General features: G+C 41.7%; 2 protein-coding genes across 5 annotated transcripts in view; both read right to left on the bottom strand.

The window, feature by feature from the left end:
• FAM206A (family with sequence similarity 206 member A) overlaps positions 1 to 1,481 on the bottom strand; it is a 40,694-nt gene extending 39,213 nt beyond the window's left edge. The window contains exons 1-2 of the mRNA XM_019508731.1: positions 1,369 to 1,481; positions 1 to 97 (exon numbers count right to left, since the gene is read on the bottom strand). Of these exons, the coding sequence (XP_019364276.1) occupies positions 1 to 97; positions 1,369 to 1,481 (210 nt within the window). The remainder of the gene's footprint in view (positions 98 to 1,368) is intronic.
• Positions 1,482 to 6,030: 4,549 nt separating this feature from the next.
• The window catches only part of SLC39A6 (solute carrier family 39 member 6), a 27,721-nt gene continuing 22,361 nt past the window's right edge, over positions 6,031 to 11,390 (bottom strand). For all 4 annotated transcript variants that reach the window (XM_019509185.1, XM_019509184.1, XM_019509187.1 and 1 more), the window contains 3 exons: positions 9,544 to 9,624; positions 7,468 to 7,658; positions 6,031 to 6,608 (listed from right to left, as the gene is read on the bottom strand). In XM_019509185.1, the coding sequence (XP_019364730.1) occupies positions 6,456 to 6,608; positions 7,468 to 7,658; positions 9,544 to 9,624 (425 nt within the window). In that variant the 3' untranslated portion in view covers positions 6,031 to 6,455. The remainder of the gene's footprint in view (positions 6,609 to 7,467; positions 7,659 to 9,543; positions 9,625 to 11,390) is intronic.

Below are 11,390 nucleotides of genomic sequence, written 5' to 3'. Positions count from 1 at the left end.
CGCTCCGTCACGCCCGGCGCCGCAGCCATGACCGTCACGCCCCCTCGGGAAGCGGGAGCCAATCAGGGCCAAGCAATGCGCGCACCGCCCGGCGCAGCTGCGGAGTGACGTACACGGGCCGGAAGCCGCTGATTGGTTGGTGGGGTTAAGGGCGGAAGTACCGCTGCTACTGCTGCTGAGGGGTTCGCCGGCTTCCGGCGCCTGTCTAGGGGAGCACAAGCAGCTGCCGGCAGCGCCTGTGCGGGGAGGCGGGTCCCGGGGACCCCCCCTCCCCCCCAGGAACCGCAGCTCAGCCCAGGCTCACGCTTGCTGCCAGGTGATGCCGTGGCTTTTCCCAGGGGATGTGAGCATCGCTGGGAGCCCGTGCTCACTGCCTTCCTCCCCAGACACTGGCGCCAGGAGCAGTTCAGTCTGAATCGCAGTGTGAAGCGGATGGTGGGGAACAGTTTCGAGAGGGAGGAGAGGCACAGACCTGGTGTCACAGCCAATGTACTGTGTAGGCGCCAGTTTTTATTTGGGGGGGGCTAAGGTGATGGATGTGTGGAAAGTTTTAGGCATTTCAGCTGACAGCCCTCTTCCCAAGGGGGGCCAGGGCCTTCGGCCCCCATCTCTGACACCCAATGCTATTAAGGCAACCCTAGGAAAAAACAATAGTGACAGGCCATGACTTGGTTTCCCTGCTCCTTTCAATCTGCCAAAAAATGATTAGGATGGTTTGAATGGCCAGGAATACAGAAATCTGAACCTGAAGGGATAAAAGCTCCACACAAAAGCAGAGGGGTGGGAGTCTGCAACTTGCCTCAAACCATGAGGCTTATGCCTACCTGTTCACTGCTGTTTTTAGCTGCTGTAGGTAGTGTTGGCTGATTGATAATGTCCCAACAAACCAGCATATAGTTTGGAGGAACTTGCTTTGGTTTCTCCTGTACTTCTTTGAATAAAAACCCTCAGAGAGATCCTGGGTGTAGCTATTATATATTCATCACACTCTCTCTGTACATGTTTCTAATGCTAGCTGATTGGCTGACTGAGAAGGAAAAGGCAGCCTACAGCATAAAAAAAAATTGCCTGGGCGTGGTAGTAAGCTCCTACCCATTACCGCCAAAGACTGAATGTGAAATGCAAAGGTTATGATGCAGATCTGGTACAGTGATGTCTCCTTTTAAATCAAAAATATTTATTTACAGCTATTGGTCATTTCCTTTGGGCAAGGGGAGGCTTAGAGGCAATCATTCTTAGAACATGATAATGACTGTTGTGTCATTTTGCATTTTTCATATGGTGCTAAATGGTGTCTAGCAGACAGAGTTCTCTTGAAACAGTGAGAGTCCTTGCAGTTCCAGAGGTAGACTGCCCGCAGAGCAATACAGTGCAAACTGCTGGAGCATCAAAGCAGCTGGCTGGTTGTACCACACCACAATCTCTGCACCTTCTCCAGTTTTCCCACACTTTCTTGTATATTCATAAAGGTACAGCAGCATCGGCTCTCATTGGTTTTCTTCCGCCCCCCTCTGCCTACTAGCTTTGCTATTCTTCTCTTGAGGGTGATAGATTTAAATTCTACCTTCCCTTTCATTTCATTATCTGACTTAATAGGGTGTGGAGTCTCAGCTCCCTGTAGTGTTACCTTTTAATTTGGGAGACAGCTGCACAGGGAGCCAGTGAAGCTGCCATCTGGTGGTGTTTTAAGCATACCACACATAATGGCCAAGGGCCTTGGTTGAGAACCTCTATTTTAACATACTAAGCTATCAGGGTATAGTGTATTTTAGTATTCTATATTAGTAGTGAAAAGTCATTGGTATAGCTTTCAAGAATACAGAACTTTAAAGAATCAGAACAGCAAGAAGAAACATCTGTCCTTATTAAGAGCTAAAAGGAAAACCCGTGATGGGTACATATGAAAACCTTGATTTGTGTACAGTAATAAACTTACTTGAAAATTATTGATGCATTGGATTAGATGAGTAAATTGAAGAGTGGTATGTTTTAATATCATATTAGCCTTGCTTTTCAACTGGGAACGAGCTCTCCTTTAGATCTCAAGGTAAATGAAATAATAGAAATCAAATGGCTGAAGGTGCCAATATTTAGAATGATCCTTGGGTGAGTATGGACCATCATTTTTGCTGTATTTAAAAGTCACACATTCTTAATAATTTAAAATTACAGGTTGCAACAGTTGCAATTTAAATCTTGGAGTTTTTAGCAGACACATACAACTCCCACAGAATCTGAATAACTGAGCTTCTGCCATGCATTTGCACTCTGCTCTGATTTTCAATGGAGCAGCTAAAAATGCATCCACAAGTTTTTGAAGACTAAGATCCAGAGCAGAGCTTCACTGATCTAATCTGATATGGCAGTTCTTACAAACTGATCTACCATGCTGATCCAAAATACCCTTCCAGCCAAAGTTGATATTTGCTCAGAATCCATGTGAATCCATTTGCTCAAAATTCTGCCCTGGCTGGGGATTTGAAACAGGAGTAAGTTTTGTTCAATCATGTTCTGATTAAAGAAATACTGACTGATAAATTTATTTAGATACAAAATGAGAGAAAAGCTCATCTGTACTAATGACTATTCTATCTCCCTTGCAAATGAAAGATGTCTATTTCCTAGTGCTTTTTCTACCTGATTTAAAAAAAAATTGTAACCTAACAATTTTCAGTTTCAAAAAACTTCCCCTGGTTCTCAGACTTAAGTTTCTCCTATTTTTAACCTCCTTCCTCAGTTAACTCAAGTGATTTGGTGCATCAGTGACTGTTCTTCTTAATTTAGTTACAAGACTGCCATTTTATTTCCAGTTCTCCAAGTAGCTCACTGCCACTTTGTTGAAAAAGTCAGGAAGTTGCAATAGTGTTAACAGCAGTCTAGAGCAATGATCCTTATGGATGATGTGGATGTGAAGAGCTAAACGCACACAGCCTGGCTGACCACTGCCCCTTCTCTGACACACACAGCCCGGTCCTGGGTATTGTTGTTAGCCTTGACCATTTTCAAGCGGCCTAGGCTAAGCTGCAGAAGTGCTGCTAAGCAGAAGGCCCCAAACCTGCTTTTGAGTAACTGCAGTGTGCCTTTGCAGATGTGATGACTAACTTGGTCAGGAAGTAAAGGAAATCATCGAGCACAGTTAAACAAATCACAAAGCCTAAAGGAGGTAAGAGAAGACAGTATATTAAATAATCCATATATGCTATATCATAGCTTTATCTTAAAGTAGTAGCAGCAGTGATTGATGTAACCAAGTGTATGAGATGTTATTTTGCTATAGTAGATCTATTTCTGTTAAGATGTTTAGATAATCTGTAAAAACAAAAACAGCCTCTCAGAGAAGACCATAAAGGAAGATAAAGAAGAAACAGCATTCTACAATGGAGAAGGAAAGGTGATAAGAAACTCTCCCTCTTTCCTAAGGATATAAATCCCAGATAATTGCCACCTTCCAAGCCCACAAAAGTCCAGTTCAGTTCGGTTCCAAAAGTTTCAGTGAAAAAAGACATTTAAATAAAACCAATCAGGATCATTTATTAGAATATTAAAACCAGCCATTTATAAGGCATGGGCTGGGGGGAAATTTGGAGAACTGCAAATTCAAGACCTGCTGCCAATCTGTGTGCCTCCCTCCTCTCAAATCTCCCCACCTGGTATAGATGAGAATCAACTTTGTGCTGTTGTGGGTAGCCAGATAGACTTTGATATAAATGTTTGTTTTCATGTTTTAAAGTGAAAGCAAATAAAAGGTTGGGCTGTAGGCCTGTTTCTGTCTCTTATCAGTCACCTACCCACAAGGTTACCTGTAGTATAGGTAACAGTATGAGGAGATAGAGGCTCACCCCTCCTACTGCCTGGGCCCTGTACAGGAAGTAGGGATGTAAATACTGATATTAAAAACATCCATTTAACCTGTTGCAATTACAGCAGGCTTACTCAGTAGGGTAACCTTCAGCCTGGTCTGTAGGGCACCGCTGCCAAACCCAGCACCAGTGGGGTGCTTCCAGCCCCCACCAGGTATGATGAAATCAGCAATGCCCCCACAACAAGCTAGGCTGGTGGGTCCTCTCTGAGCCCAAGTTTGGCCATGGATGGGGCAGGCGGGGCACACCATGGGGCTGGACCAGAGGCCCAGGGGTGTCGCCCTGTACCTGCTTACCTCAATCTTGCCCCTGTCATACCTGCAGCAGCTGTAGCAGCAGAAGGCACTGCATGGGGGACTGGCATAGTGACACTGGGCTCCAGCCCACAGCTCTGCAAAGTCAGACTAAGGGGTGCTGAGCTGCAGGCTGGCTACCTGTCCCACTCTCCCTTGGAGGAGGGGTTGCATCCACCTGCCTAGAGTGGCACAGGGAGCTGGGGGCCAGAGTATTGCCAAGCTCCCCCAGGCCAGCAGCATATCTTAGGAAGCCACAGGCAGCAGTAGTCAGAGAAGGGCTTTACCAGCCTACTGCAGCCACCAGCACATAGCATCCTTGGGGCCAGCTGCAGCAGAACAGGTGGGAGGGGGAGGTGTCACTAATACCTAATAGCTAGGTTCTGTAGACCCATTTGCAGCCTGTGCTCTGGCAGCCTGCCTGGAGCCTGGTCTGCTCATGGCAGGCAGCAGGAAGGCTGCAAGTGGCTGCACCAGGGTCACGGAGCCTAGGTATTAATCATACCTCCCCTCCTGGCTCTTCTCTCCCTTCCTCCTGCCCTGCAGCTTTCTGGTTCCATCTTCCCCCTTCCCTCCCAGACTGTACCCAGCCTCAGGTTAAAACAACCAGTTAGCTAGAACCAGTTATCACTGGCTGACTGGTTAAATGATTAATCATTTAACCATTCACATCCCTAACAGGAAGGTAGGCTCCAAAATAAAAGTTTTAGAAACAAAGTGTCACTCAATTCACAAAAGTTAGAGGGACACCTGGAGTCTAAGGTGGAGAACCACTGCTCTAAAGTAAAAAAGTCTATAGAGTGCTACCCTGCCCTACCTTCTGCCTATATTGGACTCATTCAAACAAGCTTGAGCTTTTGCAGGTTACATTATCTGATGAAGTGGGCTGCCACCTATAAAAGCTCATGCCTCTGAACCAGTTAGGCAGGATAGGGTAGCATCTTACAGACTTCTGTGTAATGTCAGGGCCTTGTTACACTTTATGCTGGGAGCTACACAATTGTTGATTCATGTCAGTGCTAGCTTGAGTTAGGAACAGCGGGCAGGGACCTAGAGAACTGAAAGGTAAGAATCTCCCCCACTCCCATTCCAGGCTTCCCCCCTGATCCCCAAGGGCTTTCCCCTGTTCCCCCCACCCCACCGGTCAGGGCATCCCCCTGCCACCTCCTCATCCTCTGGGTATTACTTAGTTGTGACTGCCTGCAATGTCTGTCCCAGAGAAGCAGGCAGGAAAGGGTTAACTTGCCTGTCCAGCTACTCCTGTTGCAGGGCTGCTGCTCCTTTGGCCCAGAGAGCAGCAGCAGCAGGAGGCAGGTTAACTCTTTCCTGTCTCCTCTCCCAGGACAGAGAGCACAAGCAGCCACAAGTCAGTGGGGGCAGTGAGCAAGGATCTGGGGTGCTGGGGAGGGCAGGGGGCCTAATCCAGGCCAGCAGGGAAGTGGGGCAAGTGGGCTCTTTACACCAAGTTGTAGCCTAGTGTAGCTGCATCTTAGTGTAAAGTGAGCTGGGTAGCACAGCTAACTACCTCTCCCTCCAATATATGGAGTTCCTTTGTAATGGCAAGTTTAAAATTTTAACTTGAACCAGGTTACACCCTGCAACACTATTTTAAATTAAACCAAACCTCCAAAAATTAAACCAAACCTCCAAAAATGTGTTCCCTGCTATTCTTCAACTCTAAACCAGTTTTCAGTTTCATACATATAACAATTATAGATTTCTGTGGCCATATCATAGAACTAGATAAGATACTAACGTTCTATCTAGCAAATTAATCTCTGAGCTATCCTCACAATGCACCTTTTACACTCATTCTCTCCATTTTAAAATTCTCATCAATAAAATAATTATATATTGTAAAAATGACAACTTTTGTGTTGTATAGCACAACAACTGTTTTATTTGTTTATACCAGCAAATCATTTCAGTAAAAAAAGAGAGACACAGCGGCAAGATTTTACATAAATTACATGCAATATATAAGTTTACAAAAAGCTTAATAACTTAAAGTAAAAAAAAAACCTAAAAAAATATTCCTTTTTAGATTTGGCACTTTCGCCATGCTTCACAGAGTATAGCTATCTATGCCTTGTACTATTTACTAAACTAAGATTCACATGTAAGTAGTTAACACTTCTAATTTTACTTCTGGAAAAAGGAAACAGATGAAAAATGCCTAGTCTATGAAAAGCCTACCTTTCATGTACAGTAGCTACAGTCCTACAGCTGTACTATACAGCTACAGTAATTAATATAAAAAGATGCCTATTACACATCAGCACCAAATTTAACAGGCAATCAGTTACAGATTTATGCTGAATACAATTTTATGTTCAAACACAGAGATAAGCAGCATAATCCCAAAGCCTAACAGGATCCCAGCATTCTGTAACAGGAAATATCCCCAGCGACTGCATCCATGATCACTCGCATCGTTGTGGAGCATTTCAGGCACCTATGTAAATAATAATTGTAAAAATTAACGTTAAACACTTTCAAAATAGTGCCATGCATCATGACTCACTCCCTCAGTCAGATTCTGCCATCCTTAACCATGAAGACTACCTTAATCCCCGAGTAGTCCCATGGCCTTCACTAGCCCACCCACTGAGTAAAGTGGTTAACTTGACATCAGTAAAAAAGTATTATAATCTGACCCTAAAAGTTCCTAACTAGGAAACCAATGGTGATGTTACAAAGGCCTAGGCTTGAAATATTTTTAGGAACAATCATACCAAATTAAACATGTCTCCTAGTTACCTGGTTGATAGAAGACTTTTCTTATTACACAGTAAGTTTCTAAACACACATTATCCACATAAGGTTGGAGTAGTTTCAATGTGGATAAATGGTTGCTTGCTATACAGGGGATTAGATTTAGTAGCCTGAGAGGCCCCTTTGGTCCAATATTTACAACTACACAATTTTAACTAACAGACCAATTAAATTGGGATGCTTCAACATTCTTTAAAAAGCTGATCAGGTTCCTTCCAGGTGAAATTTGCTTTAAAAAGCAGAAAAGATTCCAACCACCACTACAAGTTTATGGCAAAGGGATGATTATCTATTGTGCACTATGTTCATAATACATATTTTCCTATTTGCGTATTTCATAGAAATGAAATAATTCTGTTAATTTTTCAAAGTTTTCCAACAACAAAATTAAGGATATCAATATTTAAGTTAAGAGATAAGTAATACAGATCATGAATATTTTTGCAGAGGATGAATTTGGGGGTATTGGTACTGTTTTCGTATTAGTTTGACACCTGAATTAGCTGCGTAGAATTCAAGTAGTTTTAATTAATACTTACCATATCAACAAGAGCCACATACATGAACAAACCAGCAGTAAGTGCGAATATCCACATTGAAACGTTGTCAGCATAGTGACCGATAAGAATCCCAGTTGCCATTCCAAGGTATGCAAGCATAGCTGACAGAGCATTATATAGAACAGCTTGTCTGACAGTCATGCCAGCTTTCAGAAGTACAGCAAAGTCTCCTACAGGACAAAAAAAGAAAGAGAAAAGATTATCTCTTTCATCCTCATGTATCTACTTAAACACTTTCAATAAAACTTCTTTTTACCCCTCAGAATATTGAGCTCTTTTTAAGCCACCTACTTCCTTTTTCTAAAAGCCTTCCTCCTCAAAATTAAAAAGATTTCTCATTTAAGGGCAGATGAGCCAAAGAACAAACATAAAAATAGCTTCGAAGTTGCAGTCTATAGTGTACAGGATTTTAGTTTAATAAAATTTTACTTATAGCTTCTTAGAATTTTGTTTTAGTTACAATTTTGGTTTATTGGTGCAATATTAGCGTTAATACAATTATTTTAAGTCAAAACCTATTGCAATATTGAACATCATTGAGAACCATATAAATCTGATTTTGAAAAAAAAAAAAGAGTCACAGTGTGCTTTCAGAATTCTAATTACCCACTGACTGCTCCAAATTTCTGAAGTAATGACTGAACTTTGGGGTAAAGGACTTTTCTCTTATCTACATAAGTGACTCTCAATTTCTTAATTTTAGTAGCATTATTAATAACTGGAATGTTGTGGACCACTTTTCTCACAACAGAAATCCAAAATGCTCAGTTTGGGGTCAATCAAAATACTGGGATAATTTCAAAGTGGTTTCCCTGACCATTTAATTTACATTAGTTAGTTCTGAATTTCAAAACAAGAAGTCCAGTGTTTTGACATCCCCTCAACTTCAACATTTTCAGAGTTCTTAGGCTCTGTTTTGATAAATTCCTGGACCTATCACAAAATGTTTCAATTTTAATTAATTGGCATTTTCTCTTGAAAGCTTATTGAGTTGAAAAACATCTGACCAGCTTCAGTAATTGCCTTAATTCAAAAGAGCTGGGAGTGGTTAAATACTCTTATGACATTTTGAATTTGTGATTAGCAAAGTTGCCATGTTGCATGCCATTTACCGATTACACATCAAGGTTTACAAAACATGGTAAGTCTGATAAACAGACCACTTTTTATGGGATTCCACTCCCTCCTAAACCCCACTTCTACCCCCTCTCCATTTTATACCACCACCCTCAAGTTCCTATAGCATCAACATTCCCAGCTAAGAGACTGCATTGAGATTCCTATCAAATCCCATTTTAAGACCACGCAAATATGTACTCTAAACAATGTCATGTATTTTCTTCCCTTAGCAGAACTAACTGGCTGCTTCTGTTAACAAGATACCTCCATTTCGGAAATGAATACCCCAATGAAATTCCCATTAACGTTACTGAGGAAAGGACCAAACTCCATAACCTAGTGGTACATGTATTCTTAAGTGCATGGATTAATTGGATTTGACCAGAAAAACATAACATTTGGAGTTCCAAATTATATCCCCACGTATTAGACTTTGGATGAAAACTATTTTTCATGCCCTAAAACTAGAGCCATATTTTAAAGGGTTCTAAGATGATTTTTTCCTGACCTATTAAACGTTCATTTTCTTAGTGAGGACATTTGAAGAATCAAGTTAAACATAATTACAAAAAACAATTTAAACTTGTATTTTCTATTAAATATAGTCACAATTTACGCTATACTGAATAGTTGTGTAAATCAGCCATAGAAGAATATAAGAAATACAGCAGTAATTGCAAATATCTGCAGACCTAATGACTCACTTAAATGTAATTGAAGATTTTTAGTATGAATTTACAAATAAATTTGTTGCCAAAAGCAACGTTCATCAACTAAACCAGATGTTTGCAAACTTAGTGAAAACATTTCTGACCCTGATCAGGAAATGTAGAAGTTTTAACCATGCCGTAAAACAATAAACACACCATCCCTAAAACAGCCACCCCCACCAGTTATTTAATAGGTTTACCCTATTCAAATATTATGCTGTCTTACCTAACTCATGTGGTAATTCATGGCAAAACACAGCCACAGAAGTACTTAAGCCACTAGACAAACCTTCTGTAAAGGCAGCACCTGTGAGAAGACAAAAAAACCCCACCACCAGATATTCCAAATTCAGAGATCGTGCTTGGGGGCGCCATTATATATTTGCTCATAACAAATTAGGGCAGAGGAGATCAACAAAGGATACAGAGAGATGCAACCGTTACATCTGTCCCATTTTAGTCATACAAGTAGGGTGGCCATCATAGAGGAGTCCGACTGTCCTCTGTCCTCTATTGATATGAAACTGAATACCTTTATGTCCTCTATTTCTCTCTCCAAGGGAAAAAATAGAGGACATAAAGGCGTCAGGTGTCGTATGAATAGAGGACAGAATAGCAGAGAACTGGAATGTCTGCTGTGATAGCCACCCTACACAGAAGTGCAGCAAATTTACTTCAACTTCAACCCTGCTTCCAGGTCAAACTAAGGGCGATTTCATTACATTATGTCACTACAGCCCCTGCGAGCTGTACAGGTAAAAGTGCAATGGAAACTGATGCACGATCCACACAATCACACTTTCTCTCACGCTACATGTGCATGGGAGGAGATGTGATTGTGGGATTGAGCATCTGATATCCCATCATGCCTTACTGCTAGTACAGGGGGAGCCTGGGATCATGAAACCAGGCTCCCTCTGCAAGCGTGAAGCTCCTGAGGCTGGGAGCCCCCTCAGCTGACAGGGCTCCCAGCTTCAGGGGTGCACCATACGTTCCCATGGCTGGGAGCCCCATCAGCTGATGGGATTCTCAGCCAGAAAGGCATACCTGGCCACATGTTCAATAAATAGTGTGATAAGAGCCGGCCACAAAGTTCTTACACATCTTTTGTAAAATAACTTTGTGACTTATTCCTTGTTTTATTATGCCATTAATTGCTTTAAATGTGTAGCTGGGTTACAACTTAAGACATAATTAATTGATTAATCATGTCTTAAGTATAATGCGTGGCAGGGGCCCCCTTTAAAATGGCTAAAATGTACATTTGTCCATACTTTAACCTGAGTCCAAGGATGAAGGGGAAGCTGAACTGTTTCTACACGTATTGGATTGTGGATTAGAAAGGACCACTGTGATCCAGCACAATAAGCCAAAGAATTTATCTGAAATTTCTGCATCAAGCTCAAGTCTCAGGGCTGAGCTTTCTTTCCCCCTACAGAAACCCATGCAACATTAGTTCTTCAAGTTCCATCCCTCGCTTTTTATTGTTCTTCTATTTGTCTACAAACTTTGCCTCAGACTCAACTCATACTTTTGGGAGAGAGACAGAGGATTTTCCTTAGTCAGTTGTACTCAGCGAAATTTTCCCTGTATAAATATGGAATTGAAATAAGAGCAAAGAGTTACTTAAGTAGTGTTAATCCTGCTAAGACGCAGAAGTACAACAAATATCAAAACAAAGTTCATTTCAGATCAACTATTCAAAAACATATAGTAAACTCAGGGGTTGACAACCTTTAGCCAGTAGCCGTTGCAAGTCTTTACCCCCTCCATATGGGGCCTCCTTGCAGATCCGATTTGGTATAAGGGCACAGCTTCAGGCCTGAAAAAAGACTATGCACTTATCCTAACTAAATGTAAACAATGCTTATTAAGTACCCAACACACTTAATGCTACCACTGAAACTAATTCCATTCATCTTCAAAGTTCTTAACTTCTTGTCCATCATTTCTGGCACCAATTATGAGGCAGTTAAATGGAGTACAATTATATTACAAAAGTAGACAATGGAGCTAAAATATTCTACATGCTCAAGTGTTTCATAGATTTCATAGACATTAGGGCTGGAAGGG

The sequence above is a fragment of the Gavialis gangeticus genome, unplaced genomic scaffold (assembly GCF_001723915.1).
Source record: "Gavialis gangeticus isolate Ggan-Ray unplaced genomic scaffold, GavGan_comp1, whole genome shotgun sequence".
Lineage (NCBI taxonomy): Eukaryota > Metazoa > Chordata > Crocodylia > Gavialidae > Gavialis > Gavialis gangeticus.
This window is presented reverse-complemented; position numbering and strand designations above follow the sequence as displayed.